General features: G+C 48.9%; 1 protein-coding gene across 2 annotated transcripts in view; it reads right to left on the bottom strand.

Annotated features, from left to right (window-relative positions):
• Positions 1-26,803, bottom strand: part of DHX9 (DExH-box helicase 9) — a 287,744-nt gene that overhangs the window by 54,597 nt on the left and 206,344 nt on the right. For both annotated transcript variants that reach the window (XM_033916167.1, XM_033916168.1), the window contains 3 exons: positions 25,189-25,300; positions 20,150-20,311; positions 19,922-20,049 (listed from right to left, as the gene is read on the bottom strand). In XM_033916167.1, coding sequence (XP_033772058.1) covers positions 19,922-20,049; positions 20,150-20,311; positions 25,189-25,300 — 402 coding nt within the window. The remainder of the gene's footprint in view (positions 1-19,921; positions 20,050-20,149; positions 20,312-25,188; positions 25,301-26,803) is intronic.

Genomic DNA, 26,803 nt, shown 5'->3' with positions numbered 1-26,803 from the left:
TAACTTTAGTTATCTGCACCTGGACCCATTGTCCTAAGCACCCTCTTAATCAGACATTAACACCTTTTAGCTAATCATGATTTAATCAGGGCTACTTAAAACAGTCTCCCTGCCCTCAGGGTCTATCTGCATTCACATGCCAGAGTCAGATTGATATAATTTCCCATAGGCCTTCGCTGACATTAGTAATGCCAACTGAAAATGCTGAATGCTAGCGATAGCTATGCTGACAACCCCTAGTGGAATGAGCCCTGAGAAACTCCGGAAGAGGCTTTTTCAGAAGAAGATAAGCAGAAGCAATAGTCTCCTTGATCCAGCGCGCAATAGTAGCCTTAGAAGCACCAGCCCCGGGGGGTCATGTGATGCACTCAGCCTGATCAGACGTGTCTGAGTACCTCTCCCGAACTCTGGGCTGATTATCTGCTATATCCCGCTCCAAATCTGCTTTTTCAGCCTATGTTCTTCATCCATAGTCGGGGGCAAGTCTCTGGTTGCTCGTTTCTACCAACTCTGGCCGGGGTTTTCCGGTATGCCAGCTAGAGTCCAGAAGTCTGCTAAAGCTTTGCGAGGCCCTGCTACACCGGCTAAGATGGCGGAGCACACTCCATCTGACCGCATGCAGCTCACCCCAACCATCATGCTGCAGGCCGACGCGATCGAAGAGTTGAAAAAACATCTTACAACTTTTCTGGATGATAAACTCACCCGATTGCAATCCACGGTCGACGGTCTTAAAGACACGGTAGAATGGCAGACTACACGTGGAGGACAGAGTCTCGGCGCAAGACGATCGCACGGCGGCTCTGGAGGCGGGAGCCCGAGCTCTGGAGGATAAATGCCGCAAATTGGAGGACCGGGCTGAGGACATTGAGAACCGGAGCCGTAGAAATAACATCCGGCTTATCGGTCTTCCAGAATCGATTGCGGGTGCGGATTTGCATGCCTTGGTCTCCACGTGGCTGCCCAAGGAGCTGGAGATGGACACGGGAGGTTCGCCCCTCTTGATCGAGAGAGTGCATCGGATTGGAGCTCATCGGGAAGGAGAGCGGAAGCCACGGCCAGTCATTGCCCGTATCCTTAATTTTGCCGACAAGACCCAGATTATGCTCCATTATAAGGCGAAAGGCAATGTCCTGTATGAGGGCCAGCGGCTTCTCCTGTTTCAGGACTACTCCCCTCGTGTTTCAGAGCAGCGCCGCGCTATGGCTCCGTACTGCACACAGCTCCATCTGAAACAGTTGCGTTTTGTTCTGCAATATCCGGCAAAACTGAGAGTACACCATGCCAACAAGACGCACTATTTCACCACCCCGGCGGAGATTCGATCCTTCTTAGAGGGCTTGCCAGACTGAGTACCTTATCTGCGTGATCCCTGTGATCTCTGTCATTGACCGATGGCACTGTACCGGGGGCTAGACTTTGCTATGCACTCCATGAGGGTGATCCCCTACTGCAAACTCAACGACCTGGACACTCTGTGTTTTTTTTTTTTTTTTTTTTTTCTGTTCTGGCTTCTTCCCTCCTCCTCCTCCTACCTCTTGTTTTTAGGGCCCACGGGATCCGGGTGCGAACCGCTGCTCCCCTTTGGGGGAGTGAGCTGGTAATCTTGGGGCCCGGGATCGAGGGGACGGGGCATCGAGGTCCCGTCTCTTGTTATCCCTATTTCTCTCTGTCCTGCATCTGCTGCCTGACTACGTGTTATTTTCCTTGCTTGGAGGGGTCTTGCCGCTGTGTGTTCTCTCTGTGGGCCTGCTTTTGTTCGTTGCCGCCTTTTTGGCTTTTGTTATCGGCAGGGCAATGTGTGGGACTCTTAGTTTTGTGTTTTCCTCTCTGCTGGTCTTATCCCCATCTGGGGCTCTGTTTACTGTCTCTCTCGCATTTTTATTTTCCCCTACTGGACTTGGAGGTGGGTTCGGGGGGGGAGGGGGTCTGGGTTGGATTGTTTGGACTAGATGGGGTTGCTATTACTTGGAGTTAGTGGGCTTCCGGGAATGTGTACTGAGGTATAATTGTGCCCTGCTCCCATTGTGCTTGGTATTTGACTGGCTTTCCACCTGATGGGCTGCTGTTCTTTGGACGGCTGGGCATTCCTTCTAGGGCACGTGGGGACTAACCTTCTTTCTTGTCTTTTGGGAGGTGGGGGCTTCTGGGTCGAGAGGGTCTGCAGGGAGTTTCTTATTGCTTTGATGGGTATGTTTTAGTGGGTAGGGGATTGGATGACTATTAGGGTGGGCATAGTCTGGGGTGTTTCGGGGTTTGGTTGGGAGTCTGTGCTAGTTTAGCGGGATTTTCCTTTCTGCTTGATCTTGGTTCAGGGTACGGGAGGGGGGAGGTATGGTTGAGTGCAGGCAGTTTTTCTTGGGTTGGGGGCATTGGAAAGTTAGGGGAGGACTTTCCGGGAGGGGGGAGTGCGGTGGTACGCGGGGTAGGATGTGTGTTGCATGTTTGTGGATGTTTGTAGGGGTGTGTGTGAGTCAGTGGGGTGGGATGGGGCTAAAGGGTAGTGCTGACTGGGGGACCGGAGGGGCTGCAGGGCTCCTGTTTTTCCCTGGAGCCGGGCTTGGCTGGGAGGCCCGGTCTCTGGCATGTTTTTCTTTATTTGTCAATAGATTGCTATGGTGGCTTTTTCTGCTTAGCAGCTATGGTTAATTTAACTGTCGTCACTCTGAATGTAGATGGTATACACTCTCCAATTAAACGCAAAAAAATTCTCACTTGGCTTCGGCAACACCGCGTTGATGTAGCCTTTCTGCAGGAAACCCACCTAACGGGTACTGAACATGAGAAGTTGCGTAGAGAATGGGTGGGAGATGTGAGTTATTCCGCTTATAATGGAAGACAAAGAGGGGTGGCCATTTTAGTGCATAAACAATTACCGTTCCACATTCATAAGACTATTCCAGATAGGGACGGCCGATATGTTCTTGTGATGGGGGAGGTCTGGGGTTCTCAACTCCTCTTTTGCAATCTTTATGCCCCAAACGTTTATAGTCATAGTTTTTTCTCGGGGTTACTGGGAATTCTAGCTCAATATCCCACTTATCAATTGATTGTGGGGGGGGATTTTAATATTGCTGCTGATCCAACCTTGGATTGCTTTCCTGCCAAGCCGAGGCCTCGAAATTTTGCTCGCATGGGGGTGAATTTTTTATGTGATCAGCTGGCGGTAGTGGACGCCTGGAGAACTCTTCATCCGTTTGATAGGGAATATACATTTTATTCTAACCCTCATTCTATGTATTCCCGTTTGGATTACATTCTGGTGTCAACTACTTTTTTTTCCTGCGTGGATAAGATTACTGTTGAAGATGTCTCCTTCTCTGATCATTCGGCGGTGGTGCTTACTTTCGGGATCACTGGTATGAAGGGGGATAGAACTTGGCGGTTCCCTGCTGCTTTGTACTCGGACCGGGATTTCGGGATCTATTTGCGGGCTCATTGGCTGGAGTATACCGCGCATAATGATACCCCTGACGTGGACTCTGAGGTGTTCTGGGACGCCTCCAAGGCGGTGATGCGGGGCCATATTATTCAATATGTTGCCACTAAAAGAAAACAGCAGGGAGAGAAACTTCTTGCCCTCGCAGACCGCTTGGCTGTGTTTCGCAAACGTCACCGGACGTCCTTGACAGAGTCGGATAGACAACAGATTACCTCTTTACGCCGTCAGATCAATGAGATCTTGGATTATAGGGCCCGTCAGGATATCTATTATCAGAAGTTTCGGCTTTATCAGTGGGGTGGTAAGGCGGGTAAGCTTCTTGCGAACCTAGTTCGGCCTTACCGGAAAAAACAACTTATTCGACAGGTGAAGAATGCTAGAGGGGACAGCTTTACTCAGGAAGCTCAAATCCGGGAACAGTTCGTGGATTTTTATAGCACACTCTATGCACGACGGGATTTTACGGAGGACGATCGCGACCATTTTTTCCGGGATATTTGTCTTCCACGGATTTCCGCTAATCAGGCTGAACAACTGAGCGTCCCTATCTCTCTGGAGGAAGTTCGTTTAGGGATCAGTAAGTTGAAGCTTACCAAGTCTCCGGGACCTGATGGTTTTGGTCCGGAATATTACAAACTTTTGCCTGATCTTCTTGCGCAGCCATTGGGGAATTTCTTTAACTTTCTCTCCACGTCTTCATCTGGTCTCAGGAATAACTTAGCCCATATCACCCTGCTCCCTAAACCTGGAAAGGACCTTACGCAGGTGGGATCCTATCGACCGATTTCGTTGTTGAACCAAGATGTTAAATTGTTGGCGTCTATTCTGGCAGCCAGATTGAATTTGGTCTTGCCCCATCTCATCGCGGACGATCAGGTTGGTTTTGTTCCCCAACGGTATGCTTCTATGAATCTCCTTAAAGCTTTGACGGCGATCCATGAACATCGCGGCGGAGGAGGCACCTCTGCAATCGTTGGGTTGGACATGGAGAAAGCTTTTGACAGCATTTCGTGGCAGTATCTCTTCTGGGTGCTACAGGAGTATGGTTTGACCGGGAACTTTCTCATGTGGATTCAGGGCTTATATACCTTACCACAGGCAAGACTTATCATTAATGGAGGCCTTTCCTCTTCTTTTCCGCTCTGTAGGGGCACGCGTCAGGGGTGTCCCCTTTCTCCTCTTCTTTTCGTCTTAGCTCTTGAGCCGCTCGCCATTAAGATCCGTACTACTCCCCAGTTGCAGGGCCTCCAGATTGGAAGTGAGGAGTGCCGTATCACGTTGTTTGCGGATGATATCTTACTCTTTTTGGATCAGGCCCCCCTTCATTTGCCGGTGGCGTTGCGTTTGGTAGCGGAGTTTGGTGTCTTATCGGGTCTCCAAGTAAATTGTGCTAAGTCTGAGCTTCTTCCCCTGTCTGGCCTGGGTCCAGAACCCTGGCATGCCACTTTGCAGATACCGCCTGTGCGGAAGCCGATGAGATATCTAGGTATTTATCTCCATACTGACCCTCGGGTTATGTACAAAAGTAACGTGTTAGCAGCCATTGATAAAATTCAATCCTTGTGTTCTGCCTGGCGAGATCTCCCGCTGTCCCTGTTGGGGAGGGCGGCTCTGGTTAAAATGATCCTCCTACCTAAATTGCTGTATCCTTTACAAACGGTGCCCTTTTGGGTGCTGCAGAGAGATGTTAGGAGGCTTAGGTCTATTTTTACCTCGTTTTTGTGGCGCCATAAAGCAGTGAGGATAGCTTATGTGAAATTGACCCTCCCTAAGCGGGAGGGGGGTTTAAGTCTCCCGGATATACGTGCGTACAATGTGGCGGCTCTTCTGCGTTTTGTCCATGAAGGGGTGACTGGAGTTGCTCGTTTTTCTCCTTCTGGATGGCTGACTGGGTGGTGCGCACCTTACACTTTCATCAATCTTCTCCATGTGTCATCGGGTGGGAGAGGGGGAGGAGCGCTGCTCTCCCGGTTGCGTTTCTTGCGCCCTTTTCATTTGGCCTGGCGGTGGTGGCGAAGACTGCAGGATCGGGCCCCGACCGCATCACCACTTTTGCAACTTCAGGGTAACCCTGGCTTCACCCCGGGTCTCGGCCGTTCTCCATTCACTTCATGGGCATCTAGGGGGGTTTCTAACCTCTCATATCTGATTGAGGCCGACACGGGTGCTTTTGTTTCGTTTGCCTCCATTCGGGACCGCTGGGGCATTCCTAACCAGCAATTCTTGGCCTATTTACAGGCCCGTCACTATTGTCAGGCTTTGCATCAACAGTTTGGAGCGGATTGGCTGTGTGGCCCTCTTGATGACTACCTACTTACTATCCCAGCCTCTCAGAGCTCCTTATCGGTCTGGTACAGAGTGATTCGTTCTGCAGCTTCCCAGGGTCACTTATCTGCGCTTAGAGAGCGGTGGAACCATGATCTTGTTGCTCAGTATACTCCTGAAACTTTTCTTGATCTCTTTTACACTTTGCATGCTTTTGTGAAGTCGGCGGCTTGGCAGGAAACTCAATTTAAAATCCTTCACAGGGCCTACATTACCCGAGAACGAGGGGCGGGCATGGGATTGTGGGGAGACCCACTGTGTACTAGGTGCACCGGGGCCCCGGGGACGTTCTTACACTCCTTTTTGGAGTGTCCTACCCTATCTATCTGGAATTTTTCTTTTGCGCAGCTGCAGTTGGTCTTGCAAAGACCAGTTGAGTGGGATTACAAGACATTACTCCTCGGGGACCAGTCTCTGTTGGAGGAGCAGGGTTTTACGGTGCCGCAAAGGCGCTTTATTTACATGACTTTGCTGACGGTTAAACGTACAATCTTACAATATTGGGTGCAGGCGGGGTCTGTACCCCTGGACAGCTGGCTGAATCAGATGATTGAGCTGGCGCGTTTCGAACTTTGCTATTCTAAACGATCTTCCAACCCTGAGGTATTGGCGTACCTGGCTCTTTGGAGGGTGTTCCTGCAGCTACCTCTGGTTCTCCGGCGTGGGGTGGGTGGGGAGGGGGGGTTGGTATGACTGGAGAGTATGAGAGGAGTTTACTTGTCTGGTTGGCTGCTCTGCGTTGGTTGGTATGTATGCTCTTTCATTTGGGGGATATCAATGGGGTGGGTTGGGTCTGTCTTTTCAAAACAAAAAATTCCTGAGGCTTACATAAGAGGCGGGCTGTTGTTGTTTTTACTTGGATTGTCTTGGTTTATCTTGTTCTTCTGTTGCAGCATGTTATGTTTCTGTATTGCCTGCCTGTTTATGCAATTTTGTTCTGCAATTTTGTTCTGTATTATTGAGCATTGGCCTGTTTCTGTTGTGGTCTCTTGAATAAACATGACGTTCAAAAAAAAAAAGAAGCACCAGCCCCGTACTAAGACCTGCCAGAAGTACAAAGAGATGATCGGATTTCCTGATCTTCTGGGTCCGCTGCACATACAAGCGAAGGACCCGACCAACATCCAACTTGCGCAGATGCCTTTGCTCAGAAGAGCCCTCCCGACTACCCAACACCAGAAAGGAAGGAACAGGCAGAAAGGAAGGAACAGGCCTCAAGACAACGCGCTCCCTAGAAAACTCCAAGTAAGCCCTACAAGAGAAAGCCTGCAGCTCAGAAACACGTCTAGCTGAAATAATGGCCACCAAAAAGACTGCCCTCAGAGTAAGGTCCTTCAACGAGCAACGGTTCAAAAGGCGGGTGCATCAGAACAGACAGAACCAAATTGAGATCCCAAGATGGAATAGAGGGCCGCACAGGAGGCCTGATCAACTTGGCCACCCGCAAAAAAGCGTATCAAATCAGGAATGGCTGACAAATGCTGACCTTTCACTAACCCACGAAAGGCTGACAAGGCCACAAGCTGAACCCGGAGAGAAGACCAAGCCAGTCCCCTACCCAAGCCATCCTGCAAGAACTCTAGGATGTTAGGCAGGGAAGCGTGAAAAGAAAACATTCCCTGCACCTGGCACCACCCCTCAAAGAGACACCAAACCCGCACATAAGCCTGAGAGCCTCCGGGACCCCAAAAGAGTGGAGATCACCTTATCTGAATACCCCTTTTTACATAGGCAGCCCCGTTCAAGAGCCAAGCCGTAAGACAGAAGGGTGACAGATCGAACATGGGAATGGGACCCTGCGTGAGGTCGTCCAAGAGAGGCAGAGGATCCGCCACCAGATGCCCCACCAGATCCGCATACCACGGACGTCGAGGCCAATCCGGAGCCACCAGAACCACCAGACCCGGATGGCGAACAATGCGGAGAAGAACTCTGCCCACTAATGGCCGCGAAAGAAACACATACAACAGTCCCTCTCCATTGGCCATGGTTGAACCAGAGCATCCAGACCCTCGGCCTGACCGACCCTGTGACGACTGAAGAAGCAGGCCAGTTTGTGGTGCCACTCATGGCCATCAGGTCCAGCAGGGGCTGACCCCAAGTTTGCACTATCAACTGAAAGGCCACAGGGCTGAGACACCACTCTCAGGGATCTAAGGTGTGCCGACAGAGGAAGGCCGCCTGAACATTCTCCACGCCGGCTACGTGAGAGGCCGAGAGGTCCTGAAGATGCGACTCCGCCCAAAGCATGAGCCGCCTCCTGCGCCACCTGAGTGCTTTTGGTGCCTCCCTGACGATTGACATACGCCACCGCCGTGGCACTGTCCGACATAACTCTGACCGACTTGCCCATCAAAAGGGGAGCAGAAGGCTAACAGCGCCAGATGGACAGCTCTGGTTTCCAACACATTGATCAACCAGAACGCCTCCTCTGGACCAGGTGCCCTGAGCTGAGTGACCTAGATACTGAGCTCCCCAACCGAGGAGACTGGCATCCATGAGAAGCACCATCCACTGCGTTAGATCCAGAATCAATCCCTGAACCAGATGAGAGGTCTGGAGCCACCAACGAAGACTGCAGCGGGACAGAGCCAAACTGTGCCTCTGGGGCGACCACCTCCGGAGCACAGCATGTTGAAGAGGACGCATGTGGGCCCACGCCCACCTCACTATGTCCAGGGACACCGCCACTGACCCCAAGACTTGGAGGAAATCCTGTGCCCGAGGACACCGGGACACCATAAGGAGGCGAATCTGAGATCACAATATGCTTACCCAGGCCTTCCCCAAGGAGGTGTCGAACAGAATCCCAAGGTACTCCAGACGCTGAGCTGGAACCAACCGACTCTTGGAAAGGTTGACCACCCAGCCCAGCGACTGGAGAAACTCCACCACTCGAGCCGTAACCCGGGTGCTCTCCTGTAACGATTTCGCCTGAATCAACTAGTCATCCAGGTAGGGCAGCACTAGAATGCAAGGCCGCTGCGACAACCAACATCACCTTGGTGAACATCCGGGGAGCCGTGGCCAGGCCAAAGGGAAGCGCACAGAACTGATAGTGCTGACCCAAGATCACAAAACAAAGGAAGCACTGATGAGAGGCCCGAAAGGGAACATGCAAGTAGGCCTCTGTCAGAGCGAGAGAAGTCAGGAACTCCCCCAGCTGAACCGCCAGAATGACAGACTGCAATGTTTCCATATGAAAAGAGGGAATTCTGAGAGCCCTGTCGACCTCTGTTTAAATCTAGGATGGGCCAAAAGGTCCCCTCCTTCTTGGGCACCACAAAGGAAATGGCTTACCTGCCGGTGCCACACTCCTGAGGGGACACTGGAACTGCTTTGAGATCAAGCAAGCGCTGAAGGGTCTGACAAAAGGCTGTCTTCCATGCCACCTGACACAGAGAGGCTAGATATGATGTGGCTAAGAGCAGGCAAACTCCGGAACAACTGCTTTGAGATCAATCAAGAACTGAAGGGTCTGGCAAAAGGCTGGCGTCTTCCATGCCACCTGACACAGAGAGGCTGGCTAGATACAATCTGGCAGAGAGTGGGCAAACTCCAGAGCATAACCGTCCTGCACCACCTCCAGGAACCACTGATCGGATGCGATCTTGGCCCACTTGGGAAACAAGTCGCGCAGCCGGGCACCCACCAGAACCAAAGGGGGTGCCGGCAAAGATCCATTGTGCAGGACGGGCAGCGGGGGAACCGGCGGGGGGATTTCCATCCCCCAGACAGGACTGCATGCGATGAGCCAACCAACCCCGGGGAAAACCAGAAGCCTGGAAAGAAGCAGCCTCAGGCCCAGGGCGAAACTTGCGAAATTCCCGCAGATGCCCACGGATAGTGCCACCCTGAGACGCCGGGTGGGCACAGTCCTCAGACAGATGGGGCACCTTAGAGTCCGTCAGAGTCTGAACCAACTTATTTAAGTCCTCTCCAAACAAAAAAGACCCCCGAAAGGGAAATTTAAGAAGTTTAATTTTGGACGCGGCAACTGCCGACCAAACGCGAAGCCACAAGGTACGGCGTGCTGCAACACCAAAAGCCCAAGACTTAGCCGAAGTCCGCACCAAGTCATAAAGAGCATCCGAGAGGAATAAGGCAGCCATCTCAATCTTCTCCACCTCCTGATCCACTAAGGATCAGTCATCAGACTCAAAATCCAGGACACGCACCAGCCCCCCACAAATAGCCGCCTGGACCCCCAAGGCAGAGACATCAAAATTCTGCTTAAGAAGTGTCTCTAACTTACACTCCTCAGAGACCCTAAGGGCAGAATCGCCCTCAACAGGCAAAGTATGCCGCTTAGCAATTGTTGAGACCACTGCGTCCACCACTGGCAAAATTAAGATAGCCCTATCCCCTTCTGGGATGGGATACCCACAAGCTAGGACGCGCGCCAACCGAAACGGCGCCCCCGGCGTTTTCCACTGCGCCAGCACGATATCCTGAAAATCCTGAAGCACAGGAAAAGAGTGGGAAGCAGGATGGACCCCCTGAAGCAGAGGGTCCCCCATACGCGGGGTCTCCGGTGGCACATCTTCAAAAAACACAGCACTACGGAAACCTGCTAAATCAGGTCTAAAAGTGCATCCCTGCAGAAAAAAAAAGGCGTATTACGGACGCCTCTGCGCCGGGAAACCTGACGCCCCACTGCCAGTGCCTATCCCCTCTAGAGGATCCTGGAAGCCCTCCAAAGTGTCCAGGTCCTCAATCACGCCAACACGCTCCTCCGAACACCAATCTGCAATCCAAGCCCCCCAAGGGCGCTTGGATGAGGGAGGAGGAAGAGGGGGCACCAAATGAAAAGCTACAGGGGGTGCAGAGGGAACCCCCTCCCCAAACCCCCCGGGCGTATGTGGGACCCCCAACTACCTAAATAGGCTCTGCACAAAGAAAGAAATTAAATCGGGGGGAAAAAACTCCGGGGGTCACTGCTGAAACCTGCCCCTGTGTTTACAATTCAGGGGAAAGGTCACCTGAGGTTGCAGACAAAATGGAGGAGCCTGTCTGTTAAAATGGTGAAGTTCCTGCCAAAAATAACCCCTCCAGGGCTTGTAGTGGGGAAGCCTGAACTGTCCCAGCCGCTAAAGCAGGCAAGCCGGCAACAGCTGACAGAAAAATCAGCTGAGAGGGAATCCTTTTACCCCTACCATCAGCGGTTAGGGGAATCCCTCCAGAAGCAGTGAGAGAAGACTGGACTGCCTCCAGCCGACTCGCGAGGCACCAAGGCTGGAGAGCTCTGGACGCCTGCAGCTGCTGCCAACGGAGCTCCACGGCCGCACCGGCCCAAACCGCTGAGTTCAGGACAGCCGTGAGTGCCTCGCATCTGGACCAAATTGTGTCGCACTCTCCTGGAGAAGGACTCAATTGCTCCATACGCGACCTAGCTAGAAGAAAAGTGCCAGTTAGTGCAAAAATACAGTAAATTGACAGGGAAGCAACCCTGTAGACTGCACTACCTAAGGATTTTTTTTTTTTTTACAGAACACACTCCACAGGCTCTCGAAGCAATATGCCTTGCTTGATTTAGGGGGCAAGGCTTACTGCTGAGGATGTGGGAAGGTGGAGGAAGTGGGGGGAAGTACCCCACTCGAGACCCACCGGGTTTGACACCCCCGAGGTCGGATGGACCCCCAAACAGGGCCCACCCAAGCTCTGTCCAGCCAAAAAACAGGGCCCAGAAACTACTAAACAAATTCCAACTGCCTTACCAAGAGAGATGGGTACAGCTCACTCACACTGCTGGAGACTGAAAGAAGACTGATAGGAATAGGGAAAGGTGTCTCTTATGTATTATTCCACAGTTTTGTTTTCAGTCTCCACCTGCTGGACATGATTGGATATATACCCACTTGAAAAGATTAACCTCTACTGGTCTGGAGAGTGCTAAAGAAGAGGGAAATTATACTGGGCAGGTTCCTCCTTTTTTGGGCTTCTACCCCAGTTAAAATCAGGTCTAGATTCAAGAACTATAGAAACATAGAAATAGACGGCAGATAAGGACCACGGCCCATCTAGTCTGCCCACCCCAAAGACCCTCCCCTACCTTTCTCTGTGAATAGATCCCACGTGTCTGTCCCATTTGGCCTTAAAATCAGGCACGCTGCTGGCCTCAATAACCTGAAGTGGAAGACTATTCCAGCGATCAACCACCCTTTCAGTAAAAAAGAATTTCCTGGTGTCCCCGTGCAGTTTACCGCCCCTGATTTTCCACGGATGCCCCCTTGTTGCCCCCTTGAAAAAGAAGATATCTTCTTCCACCTCGATGCGGCCCTTGAGATACTTGAATGTCTCGATCATGTCACCCCTCTCTCTGCGTTCCTCGAGTGAGTATAGCTTTAATTTATCCAGCCGTTCCTCGTACAGGAGATCCTTGAGTCCTGAGACCATCCTGGTGGCCATTCTCTGGACCGACTCAAGTCTCCGCACATCCTTGCGGTAATGCGGCCTCCAGAACTGTAAACAGTACTCCAGGTGGGGCCTCACCATGGATCTATATAATGGCATAATGACTTCAGGCTTACGGCTGACGAAACTCCTGCGTATGCAACCTATGATTTGCCTTGCCTTGGATGAAGCTTGCTCCACTTGATTGGCAGTCTTCATGTTCTCACTGATGATCACCCCTAAGTCTCGTTCTGCTTCAGTTCTTGTTAGGATCTCGCCATTAAGGGTGTAAGTCTTGCATGGATTTTGGCTGCCCAGGTGCATGACTTTGCATTTTTTGGCATTGAAGCTGAGTTGCCAGGACCTAGACCTGCGCTCCAGTAGTAGTAGGTCGTGCATCATGTTGTCAGGCATTGAATCTATGTCCGTTGTGCTTTTGCCCACTACATTGCCCAGTTTGGCGTCATCGGCGAATAATGTCATTTTACCTCACAGCCCTTCCGCTAAGTCTCTTATAAAGATGTTGAAAAGGATCGGGCCAAGGACCGAGCCCTGCGGCACCCCACTGATCACCTACGTCATTTCAGAGGGGGTGCCGTTCACCACCACCCTCTGAAGCCTACCTCCAAGCCAGTTCCCAACCCATTTCGTCAATGTATCACCCAATCCCATAGAACTCATCTTGCTCAGCAACCTGCGGTGTGGTACGCTATCGAATGCTTTGCTGAAGTCCAGGTATACGATGTCCAGGGATTCCCCAACATCCAGCTTCCTCGTCACCCAGTCAAAGAAGCTGATCAGGTTGGATTGGCAGGATCTCCCTTTAGTAAATCCATGTTGACGGGAATCCCGTAGATTCTCCTCGGTCAGGATCGTATCCAATTGGCGTTTGATTAGAGTTTTCATTAGTTTGCTCAAACTTTAATTTGCAAATCCCAGTGATTTCCCCTTATTTTATATCTTGTTAACAGCACTGCAGACTTGCGCCTAGAATTCTATTTGGTTTTACATTTTGCGAATACAAATTGTCTTTGGATTTCAAGGCTTTTTTCCACAATTGCCAAAGTCGGTTTATTATATTTTGGATCCCCGAAAAAGGTGTGTTTAGCCAAACACGGCCCGTGTAGGGTCCTTTTATGATATATGTGGATTTAATCTGTATCATCATTACCGCTTTTAACAAGGAAATTTTTGAATAAATTATATCCAAAGATCTGAGAACATTGTGCTACCACAGTTTTGTTTGTTTGGATATGTAGCTCTCTTACATCTTCCTCAGTAAAGACCAAAGTAGAGAATTTAGTCTCTCCATTATGGCCTTTGGAGGTTTCTCCCTACCAGCTTAGTATGAGAAAGTTATCAATATCCTGAACATGGGAACTGTGAATAATGGGAATTTGGAGAAGCACATGCAGAACACTGTAGCTCTGTTCAAGCAAGACCAGTAAAAACATAAGAACTGCTATTATCCTAGGACAATGAATCCCTTCAACTGGTTCCAAATAATCAAAGGTCTAGTCTGTAGCAGCAGTTGCAAATCTCAAATTTGATCAGACTAATCAAATTCAAATAAATCTTCCAAGTGAATAATTTCACCATCATTCATGAGTCTTCAGAAGCGGCACGCCAACATGTAAAAACACTGGATTTTATGGAGTTTTAATACCGCTAAGCTTCCTCATCGGCTCCTGACCATCTCAATGCCATTTACTTTAAATATTTTATATTTGTATTTTAAATTAGACCACTTATCTTTAGTGTCCAAGTTCAGCAAAAGATTTAACTTGTGCTAAAATATTCAATAGCACCGTTAAAAGTTAAATCTGTTTATGAACTTGGACACTAAAGATAAGCGGTCTAATTTAAAATACAAATATAAAATATAGTGCAATATATTCCAACTCTCCCATCTTGTTTCTTAGGTTTCTAGCATTTGATACAGACATGTCAAACAATGTTTGTCATTTTTTTTTTTTCAGGAAGCTTTTGGAAATGGTGGTTTGTTAGTTTGTTTATTAATTTATGCATGTATTTTTATAACCCACATAGATTGTTAGATATGCGGGATATAAGTATATGTGTGTGTGTGTATGTGTGTATATATATATATATAAATAAATAAATAAAATAAAATATCTATTTACAATTTGCTCAGCAGATGGCATGGATAATTTGGAATCTTTAAAATCAGCCTGCTCTGTATTTAAGGAAACCTGGTCTACTGTGGCCTGTATTGCAATCTCACTATTGGGATGCTCCATCTTCCCTTTTATGATATCTTTTAAAGATACCTTGTCCCGAACTATACTCTTAAGTGACTGTCGGCCTTCCCCCAGTTTCTAGTTTAAAAGCTTTTCAAATGTTGATGCCAGCAGTCTGGTTCCACCCTGGTTAAGGTGGAGTCCATTTTTGCGAAATAGGCTTCCCCTTCCACAGTATGTTGCCCAGTTATTAACAAAACTAAAACCCTCTTCCCTGTACCATCACCTCATCCACACATTGAGAATCTGGAGCTCTGCCTGACTCTTGGTTCCTATGCATGGAACAGGGAGCACTTCTGAAAATGAAATTCTGGATTTTAACTTCCTAAGAGTCTAAATTTGGCTTCCAGAACCTCCCTATATCATTAGTACCCACATGTACCAAGACAGCAAGTTTCTCCCCAGTATTGTCTAAAATCTTATCTAGGTGACCTATGAGGTCTGTCACCTTCGCACCAGGCAGGCAAGTGACCAAGTGATCCTCACAACTGCCTCTATAACGGCTGTCCTAATCCTTCCCTCCTGGGCAGAAGCCCCTGGAGACATATCCTTGGTGTGAGAGGACCTGCCCTGGTGGGCAGGTCCTGGCTACAGGATTGCCTCCTACTTCACTAGGGTGACGCTCTCCTTTAAGAAGACCTCCCTCCTCCGAGGTAGCACAGAGGCTACCAGACTAGAGGTGGGACTTTTCTACAACATCCCTGTAGGTCCCCTATGTACCTCCCTTTCTCCCTCAGCTCCTCCAAGTCTGCTACTTTAGCCTCAAGAAATCAGATCGTTTCATGAGTGCTAGGAGCTCTTTGCACATACATAAGACCTCTCACCAACTGGGAGATAATCAAACACGTGATACTCAGTGCAAAAAACTGTATAGCCTCCATCTTGCTGCTGGCCTGCATCTTAACATTGGTGATTTAAGTTGCTATAGGAGTTGGAATATGTACTTTAAGTTCCCTTAAGATTACTAGTTATATATTAGGTTATGGTACCCTCCAAGGATTTCTTAGACTATTTCTTAAGAGCTAATTGCTAGTTAATTACTTTTTTAGCCTTCTAATTAGTTCAAGGAACTATAAATCAGAGATCAGGTCAGGGTTGGGTGGGAGCTGGGGAGGGTGGGTGGTCCTTATCTGCTAATTTTCTTTCTTTTAGTTCCTCTAGCCCGGCACAGAACCGAATGGGTTTATGCTCCTCTGCCAGCAGGTGGAGACTGAGATACTATCTTTTGGCTACAGTACAAGTAGGCTGTGTAATCCCTATTACAATCAGTCTTAACAAACAGTCAAGCAGAAAACAGCAAGGCTGAAAAAAACCAATATCCCAACTCCCCCCACTTACAAGAAGACAAGGGGCAAACACTGTTGGATACTGATTAGAACAAGAAACTTTCAGAAACACCCCAGTTTGGTTCAGCTGGTTTGCCAGCTAAACCAGCCGAACCAAATGCTGCTGCTCTTTAAACTCCCCAAACAACCAATTCCCGCAGTAAAAACCCATACTCTTTGTGAAAACACCAAACAAAATAACAGGGCGGGGTATGTGCTGGTCTGGAGGGACTAAAAGAAAGAAAATTAGCAGGTAAAGACCAAATTTCTCTTCCTTTAGCGTCCCTCTAGACCGGCACAGAAACGGATGGGACATACCAAAGCAGTACCCATCATGGGTGGGACCCCTGAAGGGCCGCCACAAGAACATACTCACCGAACACCGCATCCCAAAGTGTCTGAACGTCCACACAGTAGTGTCGCACAAAGCAATGGAGAGAAGACCAAACTGCAGCTTTACAGATATCCACCGGAGGTACAACATAAGATTCAGCCCAAGAAGCTGCTTGAGACTTGAGTAGAATGAGTTATGAGAAATTCTGGAATAGGCTTCTTTTAGAGAAAGTACGCCAAAGCGATAGACTCCTTGATCCAGCGCGCAATGGTAGACTTTGGAAGCTTTGTACCCCTTACAAGGACCCGCTTAGAGGATAAAAAGACAATCCAACTCATGGAACTCCTTGGTCTGCTGAGCATAAGAGCAAAGGACTCTACAGACACAAGACCGGGAGGACCTTGGACTGGTTGACATGAAATGGCAAGACTACCTTCAGAAGAAAGGAGGGAACCGGTTGCAGCATGACCCGCTCCTTAGAGAACTCCAGGAAGGGAGGTCTACACGAAAAGGCCTGCAGTTCTGAAACGCATCTCGCGGAAGTAATGGCAACCAAGAAAACTGCCTTAAGAGTAAGATCCTTCAATATATGGGCGATGGGAGGCTCAAACAGAAGACGAACAAGCACAGAGAGCACTAGATTGAGATCCCAGGCTAGAATCAATGGCCGAACTGGTGCCAGATAAATTTTGCTGCTCTCAAGAACCAAATCATATCCAGAGAAGAGGCCAAATGCTTACCACGCAAGAGACTTCAAAAGGAAGATAAAATGGCAATCTGCACCCAAACAAGAGGGCCAGGCAAGCTGTCGCTTCAGACCATTCTACAGAAACTCCAGGAAGTGAGGCAAAGCAGCTCGGAGAGCCAAGCTATGCACAGAACAACACTCTTCAAAAAAACGCCAAACATGGACATAAGCCTAAGAGGTGGAAATTCTCAGAGACCTTAAGAGAGTGGAGATCACCTTATCCGAATCACCCTTCTTCCTTAGGCAGCCCTTTCAAGAGCCAAGCCGTAAGACAAAAGGAACCAGACTGAACATTGGAATAGGACCCTGAGTCAGAAGATCGGGCGAGAAGGGCAGCGGGAGAGGATCTGGCACTAGCAGATGAAACAGATCTGCATACCATGGGCGCCTGGGCCAGTATGGAGCCACGAGAATCATGCCGCTTGTGTGCCGGGCAATCTGAAGACTCTGCCCACCAGAGGCCACAGAGGAAAGACAACAGGTCATCCGCCAGCCAAGCCTGCACCAGAGCATCCAGCCCCTCGGCCTAGCAATCCCTGCGCCGACTGAAAAACCTCTGCGCTTTGGCATTGACACTTGTGGCCATGAGATCCATGATCAGACAACCCCAGGACTGAACGAGACACCACTCACCGGGATCCAGCACATGACTGAGAAAATCCGCCTGGACATTGTCCACGCCAGCAATGTGGGAAGCAGAGGTGTCACGAAGATGAGCCTCCACCCATTCCATGAGCAGAGAGGTCTCCAGCACCACCAGATGACTCTTGGTGTCCCCCCTGACGATTGGCATAGGCCACCGCTACGGCATTGTCTGAGAGAATTCAAACTGACTTGCCCTCTAGCAAGGACTAGAATTCCACCAATGCTAGCCGAATGGCTCTTGTCTCCAGAACACTGATCGACCAAGATTCACTCTCTGATAACCAGCAGCCCTGAGCTTAGCGACCGAGATACTGAGCTCCCCAACTGAGGAGCCTGGCATCCATGAGAAGCACTGTCCACTGTGGCTGATCGAGACTCATTCCCTGAACCAGACTGGAAGACTAGAACCACCAGCATAGGCTGCAAAGACCTAATCTCTGAAGTGGGACCGGAGATTCCAGATTGTGAATCTGAGGTGACCACCGCCAAAAAGCACATACTGAAGAGGACACATGTGAGCCCACTTCTAAAGAGACACCACTAAAGAGACATGTGAGACCACTTCTAAAGAGAAAGCCATGGATCCAAAGACCTGCAGAAAGTCTTGCGCCAGCGGACATCAGCAATCCATCAGAGAGCGAATCTGCATCTGCAATTTGCACACCCTGGCCTCTGGAAGGAACTCTCCCCAAGCTGGTGTCGAAAAAACGCAGAAATACTCCAAGCACTGAGACAGAGTCAACCGACGTTTGGACAGGTTGGCCCACCCAGTCCAGGGACTGCAGAAACTCAACAACCCAAGACGTAACCTAGGAATTTTTCCTGCAATGACTTTGCTCGAATGGACTAATTGTCCAGATAGGGATGCACCAGAATGCCCTCCTTGCGCAAGACCACTGCTACCACTATCATAATCTTGGTGAAGGTGCGTGGTGCCATAGCTAGACCAAAGGGAAATGCACAAAACTGATGATGCTTTCCTAAAATCGCAAAGCGAAGGAAACACTGATGGGAAGCCTGAGTGGGAACATGCAGTAGGCCTCTGTCAGATCGAGAGGTCAGAAATTCCCCCGGTTGGGCAGCAAGAATTACGAATTTCATTGCTTCCATATGTAAGGACAGAACCCGGAGAGCTCTGTTGACACCTTTGAGATCTAAAATGGGTCGAAAAGACCCCTCTTTTTTGGGCACCACGAAGTAAATGGAGTACCTGCCTGTGCGAATCTCCTGAGGAGCCACTGGGACAACTGCTTTGAGGTCCAGCAACCTTTGTAGTGTCTGACAAAAAGCCCACTTCTTCCATACTGCCTGAGGAGAGGAAATAATCTGGTAAAGGTCATGAAAGCTCCAGAGCCTAACCGTCCCAAATCACCTCTAGGACCCACTGATCTGTTGTGATCTCAGCCCAACCCGGGTAAAACTCTTACAACTGGTCTCCAACTGGAACCAGTGGAAGGACCCGCAAGTTCCCCCCCCCCTCCCGAAAGGACTGCATGTGTTGGAAGAAATGTCCTCTGGAAGAAAGAGAGGTCCACCAGGGCCAGGGTGGTACCTACAAAAGCCACTCAAACGTCCCCATGCAGAACCACCTTGCGAAGCCTGGCAAGGTCGGCCCTCCAGTGACCGAGGCACCTTAAGAGTCACTGAAGGCCTGAACCAGTTTATCTAACTCCTCCCCGAAGAGAAAGCAGCCCCAAAAGGGAAACTTACTGAGCTTAGCCTTATATGCTGCTTCCGCCGACCAATCCCAAAGCCACAGGATACAGCAGGTCTCTACACCGAGAGCCATTGACTTGGTCAAGGCATGCAACAGATCATACATGGCATCAAAGAGATAAGAAGCTCCCAGCTCTAGCTTAGCAACTTCCTGATCCACTAAGAATCAGTCAACCGTCTCATGGTTAAGAACTCTCTCAGATCACTAGAAACAAGCCCAGGCTACCAGACTGCCACAAACTGTCGGCTGGACAGCCATGGCAGCCACATCAAAACTTCATTTAAGAAGAGCCTCCATTTTACGGTCCTGCGGGTATCTCAGGGCCGAGCCACCTTCCTTTGACATGGAATGTCTGCACGCAATAGCCAAGATCACCACATCCACCACAGGAGACAAAGGTATTTCTATTTTCATAAGGAGTAGGGTAGAGTCTGGTCATGGACTGCGTCAAGCGAAAAGGCGTGTCCGGAACTTTCCACTGAGCGTGCACTACATATCAAATATCCTGATGCATATGGAAAGAGCGGGATGCTGACCGGATCCCTCGTAGAAGAGGGTCCTTAGCTGCTTATAATGCTTCAAGCTGGTTGTTCTTTTCTTAGTAATAAAAATGTTTTGTATTTGTTTTGTCTATGTCTACAAATAAAACCGAAGGCCTCATGATATTCATTCTTAAAGGAATGCCAAGAAGAACATGGGTTTCTACTTCATATTATAAAATTTTCACCTACCTTCTGGAAAACCAGAATTGACTAGAATGTCTTTGAGTTGCACTTTTGCTTCCCATGTCATCCGGAGCGTTGGCATGTTGAGCCGTTTGTGTTCACAGAATCGCATTTCAGCCTCTTCACCTCCCATCCTAAGAAAAAACAAGGCTCAAAATACTTAGTTTGTGACTTCAGACACTGTGCCTCATGCACAGTGTAGCCCATTTCTCACTCTCATAAATGCCAACATACCTCACATCATCCCAGGCCTGGAAGACAGACAGAAGAGCCACATGATCAGAGAATCGAGTCCCAGAAAAGTTTCTATGTACAAAACCTAATCGTTTGCCTTCACTGATGAAAGGCTCTGGGAAACAGGTAGCAGCAGAGATGGTACATACAGCATCACCCACACTGCAACAAAAATGGAAACAGGGATTAACACTTTGGCAGGAACTCAAATGACAGCTATATCATACTGTATATACTTAAATATAAACCAAGATATTTGGGGGGAAAGAAGCCCAAAAATGGAGCTTGAAATATTAGGTTCTTACCTTTCGTAATCTTCTTTCTGGTAGTCCCAGATTCTAAACGCGAGGTGTTCAATCCATAGCCGCAATCCAATGCTTGCAGAAATCCAACACTTTTCTCACCATGTGCTCTTCCTACTACTGAGAGAGACAGAGCCACCTACAGTTATGTCAAAAAGCTAAACAACCACAATGGAACAAGGCAGCAACCAACGGAGTTATGGGGGAAATTTCTCCAGAAATTTAAGTAAGGTCTGTTCTGTTCTGCAAGATATAACAACATAATTAACAAACAGACAACAGAGAGAACATTTACAAACAATGTAGAAGTAACCTGCCATGTGCAATGAGCAACCACTGGAAACCTGCCATCAGTAACAATGGTAGCAACATAAGAGGGAATTCCCCCTCCAGAGCCTGTCTGCTGATTGGAAGTTAATTCGGCCTGTGAGGACAAAAAAAACCGAGGCAGATAAAAGGAAGGTGAATCACCAAAACCAAGTTTATACTGAGAGGGCAGGTCATGTAGAATCCTCCAGGGACTACCAGAAAGAAGATTACCAAAGGTAAGAATCTAATCTTTCATTCTGGTACGTCCCTTCTAGATTCTATACTCGAGATGATGTACCAAAGCAATGGCATCGTCTAGGGAGGGACTGAAGAGCCTGCACTCCATACCAAGGTCCCACAAGCAATGCCAGAACGTGCTGCCACATCCACTCGGTAAAACCTGGTAAAGGGATGAAGAGAAGACCAAATAACCACCCTGCAAATTTTGTCTGGTGGAACAGCTCAAGTCTCTGTCCAAGATGCCACAACACTCCTAACCAAGTGGACCTTGAGAGAACCTGGCAACTGTATACCAGTCTTGAAGTTGAAAATCCAGCCTAAGCGCTGCAGCTGAGCCACTACCGTCTCCACTGTTCACATGCACTACTGTCGAGACGGAGCTCGAATCAGCCAGTTGTCCAGATAAGGATGGACTTGCACACCCATCCTGTGAAAGAAGGCCACTACCACTACTGTAACTTTTGTGAAAGTGAGTAGAGCAGTTGCCAACCCAAAAGGCAGAGCTGCAAACTGGAAATGCAGCTGAAGAGCATGAAAATGCAAAAACCTGCAATGATCCAGGTAAATCAGAATATCCAAGGACACCAGGAATTCCCCCAGAGCAATGGCAGCCATGAGCCTAAGCATGTTTCCATTCAAAAGTATAGAATGTGTAAGAAGTAGTGGACCGACTTGAGATCCAGAAGTGATCTGCAGTCCTCTGATCCGTTCTTAGGCACGATGAAGTAGGAATATCTGTCTAAGTCCAATTCTTCTTCTGGGATGGGCTCCTCCACTCGAATGGCCAAGAAACGCTGCAAGGCAGTGTGAACTGTTGACTCCTCCTCTGGTTGACCTGCTGGGGAGTCCAGAAACAGTTTCGGAGGGAGGCAATAGAAATCTACCTTGTGTCCCTCTGGAATAATGTTCAGCATCCACTTGAGAGATGACCCCGGATCTAAAGGAGTGCCACTAGACTTCCGGCGTCATTGCGACTTTGAAGGCGCCACTCCTGGATGGGATCCTGATGCTTGTAGATGTCCAGAAATAGAGGGCGGTATCCCAGGGATTATCTGTGAGCCAAAGAGCCAAGGGATCCTGGTGTTTGAAATTCACAGGACAAAAGGAATGGCAATTCCCTCATGAAGCACGCCAATACTGGTTCTCAGGGAGAGATTTAGGATGGGAACTGCCACACTGGCCTCCAGACCAAAAGGTAGCTGATGCTCAAAAGAGAGCCTGAGCAGAGTCACCCAAGAGACAGAATCACCTGCCCAATGACAAATCCAAAGAGTCAGGTGTGCTGCATAAGCCGAGCCATTACTGAGAACAAAGTTAGACAAGTTCCTGCTGAACCGGAACGTACTCAGGTAGGGCTGGTCTCAGTTAGGTGCTGGTCTTTGACCTGAGGGCTGTGCAAGATGGACCACTGGTTTGACCCAGCAATGGCAGTTCTTATGTTCTTAACTCACATAAAAGCATAGAGGGCAGGCATTCCCATTCGCAAAGGGCACCCAACGCAATCTTGAGTGACATGCACAAACCGTGGAGGCTTCCACAACAGCCTTGATACCTGAAGAAGCCACATCAAAAGGCTTTTTTAATATTTATTTAAGATAAGGGCCACTCTACGATCCTGTGAGTCTTTGAGCATCATACCTCCAACCCTAGGGAGGAACGTGCGCCTGGTAAGCCGCACCAAAGTGGAATCCACCTTTGGCTGTTCAAAAAGCTGCTGTAATTCAGAAACCACAGGGCAAATTCTAGACAGTTTTAGACAGCTGGAAAGAACTCTCAGGCTTATCCCACTGCACCACAATCAATACCGTGAACTCTGGATGCACCGGAAAAGGAAGTCAGAGCATTATAACGGCTCATGACCACCACATCTATGATAAGATGGCGGACAGAAACAGATTTGAAGAATCAGTGGATGGAAGGATCCTCACCCAAATCCGGACTTTGTGAGATATCACGTTGAACTGACCTGCTGAGGGTATCTGCATCATCCAGGATGGAAGCAGTGCCAGCAGAAAGGACAGGCACAGTATCTGGATCTGATATGGCTGGCATAGAGAAGCCTCGCAGAGGGACATCCGGCAATGTAGCAACCTGCTTTTTTGCAGGAGACGCGCTCACCTGCTGCTTCAAAAGAGCTGGGTCGGTGGAATATGCTCTCCACAAGAGCCGAATCAATTCTGGATAAAAGGCACATCCTGGGGCAGCAGCCGGGTCTCGCTGAGCCATTGGCGCTGTTCGGAAGGAATCCGCTGACTCGGTGTGCAAGCTCTTGGTACCATCAACCAAAAGGGGCATTTGGCAGGTTTTCTGCCCAGATCCCGGACCAATGCCAGCTCCCTAGCCCTCAAGGACATGGAGGAGGCAATGCCTGAAGCTCCCACTCCTTCCCCCAGCACGCTGCAGTATGCGGTACATGGACGCTCCTATGCTGTCTATCCGACACAATCCAAACATAGTCGACAGATAAGGGGCTGAGGAATCCATCCCTACCAATTTTAAACAAAATCTAAGGATTTTGAGGCAGAATTTAAACTTTGAAAAAAAGATCAATAAAATCCAAGATGGCTGCCACCAATGAATTTGCACCAAAAACAGATACATTTCAAAGGTAAAAATTAGCGATTTGGGGTCTGGGGAGGTGAGAGACCTTAACCCTACCTCCAGAAACTCTTAAAATTCAGTTTAACAGATCACCCCCATAGGAAATAATGGAGGTGTACTCACAGTCTTTGAAGTGCTTTGATCGTCAGCTCTTTTCACTGCAGCTGAATGGAGGAAATGATTTTTCTGCCTCAAAAAAGCTCCAAAAAGGACCAAACTTCAAGATCTTTGGACTGCTAGTCGGACAGACCCCGACTGAGACCTCCACCCCCTCAGAATCTCTCCATACAATTGGGGGCGGGAAACAAAGCCTGCAACCTGATATCCTGAGGGCTGTTATTCAGGATTCACCCAGCCTGCGCTTAAATTTCTGACACAGAAGGCAAGCTAGCTCCCAGAGGGACAGACTTCGAGCCCGAATAGGGTGGGACACAGCAGGCTGGCTCCACAGATCCACCAAAGTTTTTCTGTGAAGCAACAGTCTGGCTCCATGAAATGGCTTCCTTTTCGCCAGCCAAAGACCACCGCAAAAGGTCACACCGCACTGAAGCCACAGAAAAACTTGAAATAGCAAAAAAGAAGCAAAGCAGATCAGATCAGAAAGATGTCTGCATGGATCATTTGCAGAAATTGAAACTGTAGGTGGCTATGTATCTTTCTCTGTAGTAGAAGTACATGGTGAGAAAAGTGTTGGATTTCTGCAAACATTGGATCACGGCTACAGATTGAACACCTCAAGTATAGAATTCGGAAGGGGAATACCAGAACTCTGTTTATATTCAAGTATGGGGCTCTACCACCCCCTCCCAGATCTTTTGCAGGCCTCTCCTGGGCCTGCCTTAAGTCCTGGTGGTCCAGAGGTGAGCCGAGGCAGAAGCGATCCCTTTCGTGTCCTGCCCCAGCCGACTCTGAACCACCCTGCTTCCCAGATCTCTACAGCCTACCTTAAAAGCCCTAGTGGTCCTGCAGTGAATTGGTGCAGAAGTGATCTTCCTACACTCTTGCCCTTTGCAGAGCCACTATCAAAAATGGCTGTCACGCGTTCCCGCAGCAACCTTACGAGACCCTGGGAACTTGCAACAACCATTTTCAATAGTAGATTTGCACAGGGCATGAATGTAGGAAGATTGCTCCTGTCCTGATTCACGTCTAGACTACTAGGAATTTTAAGATAGGCTGAAGGGGTCTGGGAGGCGGGGCGGTTCAGAGTTGGCTGGGACAGGACAGAGGAGGAATCACTCTGGTCCCAGCTCTCTACTGGGCCACCAGGGCTTAAGGTAGGCCCAGGGAGAGGCCTGTAATGGGGTGGTAGGCAGGAGGTGTTGGGTGCAGAGCCTGGCAGGACAGGGCACTTGAATACAAGTCCTCAGTTTATATTCGGATGGGTTTATATTTCAGTATATATGGTAAATCAGCAAAAGAGAAAATCTCTTTACATGCTGCTATAATATATGACTGTTCTTACATTGGGCCAATTTCCTACATTTAATTTATGTAACAATACAGATGTTTGTGGAGAGAAAAGTGATACTGAACACAGTTTTTCAGGTCTGTTCAATGTTTGTATACAGTGGGAACAGTACTCACTAGAAGATGCACCCCATAATCATCATCTTGCCAAGACGAGGCTCAATAGGTAATTTAGCGAGAATTCTTCCCAGTGGTGTCAACTCGTCATTCACATCCAGGGCATCCAACTCTAAAAACAAGAGTAGCCATAAGCTGAACAGTTCCTTTAAACAAAATAAGAACATAAGAATTGCCATACTGGGACAGATCGAAGGTCCATCAAGCCCAGCATCCTATTTCCAACCATGGCCAACCCAGATCCAAAGTATCTAGCTAGATCCCAAATAGTAAAAGGAGAAATTAGCTTCTTACCTGCTAATTTACTTTCTTTTAGCTTCTCCAGACCAGTAGAGGTTAATCTTTATGAATGGGTATATATCCAAACATGACCAGCAGGTGGAGACTGAAAACAAAACTGTGGGACAGTATATACTATACTCCCTTCTCTATTTCCCTCAGTCTGCCGAATAGCCAAGCAGAACCAAGAACTGGAAAACAGAAAGAAAACAATACTCCGAACAGGAGTAACAATTAACATACCCAAGTGCTGTTGGAAAATGCAGAGGAGAAATACCCGAAGGAAAATGTCCCCACAGCTCGCCAGCTAAGCCAGCCGAGCCGTAGCCGCTGTTCTTCAATTCTCCCCGGCCCTAGAAAAATACTAGAACCCGCAGCAAAAAACAAAAAACTGCCCGCGAAACAGCCCAAACAACAACAACAACAGACAGGGTGGGGACCTCTACTGGTCTGGAGAAGCTAAAAGAAAATAAATAAGCAGGTAAGAACCTAATTTCTCCTTTTTTAGCACTCTCCAGACCAGTAGAGGTTAATCTTTACGAATGGGACGTACCAAAGCAGTCCCTCTCACGGGCGGGACCCCCGAAGGGCCGATACCAGAACACGCTCACCGAACACCGCGTCCCGACGCTCCTGAACATCTACCCGATAATGTCTAACAAAGGAATGCAAGGAGGACCAAACCGCAGCCTTACAAATATTCACTGGCGGCACGAGCGACGACTCAGCCCAAGAAGCCGCCTGACCCAAGTGGAATGAGCCTTGAGAAACTCCGGAACCGGCTTCCGTCTCAGAAGATAAGCGGAAGCAATCGTCTCCTTGATCCAGCGCGCAATAGTAGCCTTAGAAGCGCCAGCCCCCCGACGAGGACCCGCCAGAAGGACAAAGAGATGATCGGATTTCCGGAACTCCCGTGTCCGCTGCACATAAGAGCGGAGGACCCGACCGACATCCAACTTGCGGAGGATCCTCCCGACCACCCAAGACCAGGAGGACCACCGATTGATTGACATGAAAAGGAGAAACTACTTTCGGCAGAAAGGAAGGAACAGGCCGCAAGACAACCCGCTCCCTAGAAAATTCCAAGAAGGGAGCCCTACAAGAAAAAGCCTGTAGCTCAGAAACACGCCTAGCGGAAGTAATGGCCACCAAAAAGACCGCCTTCAGAGTAAGGTCCTTCAAAGAACAGCCATCCAACGGCTCGAAAGGCGGGCGCACCAAAACAGAGAGAACCAGATTGAGATCCCAAGAGGGAACCGAGGGCCGTAGGGGAGGCCTAAGCAACTTGGCCGCCCGCAAAAAGCGAATCACATCAGGAATGGCCGACAAACCCTGT

The sequence above is a fragment of the Geotrypetes seraphini genome, chromosome 12, assembly GCF_902459505.1.
Source record: "Geotrypetes seraphini chromosome 12, aGeoSer1.1, whole genome shotgun sequence".
NCBI classification, from domain to species: Eukaryota; Metazoa; Chordata; class Amphibia; order Gymnophiona; family Dermophiidae; genus Geotrypetes; species Geotrypetes seraphini.
This window is presented reverse-complemented; position numbering and strand designations above follow the sequence as displayed.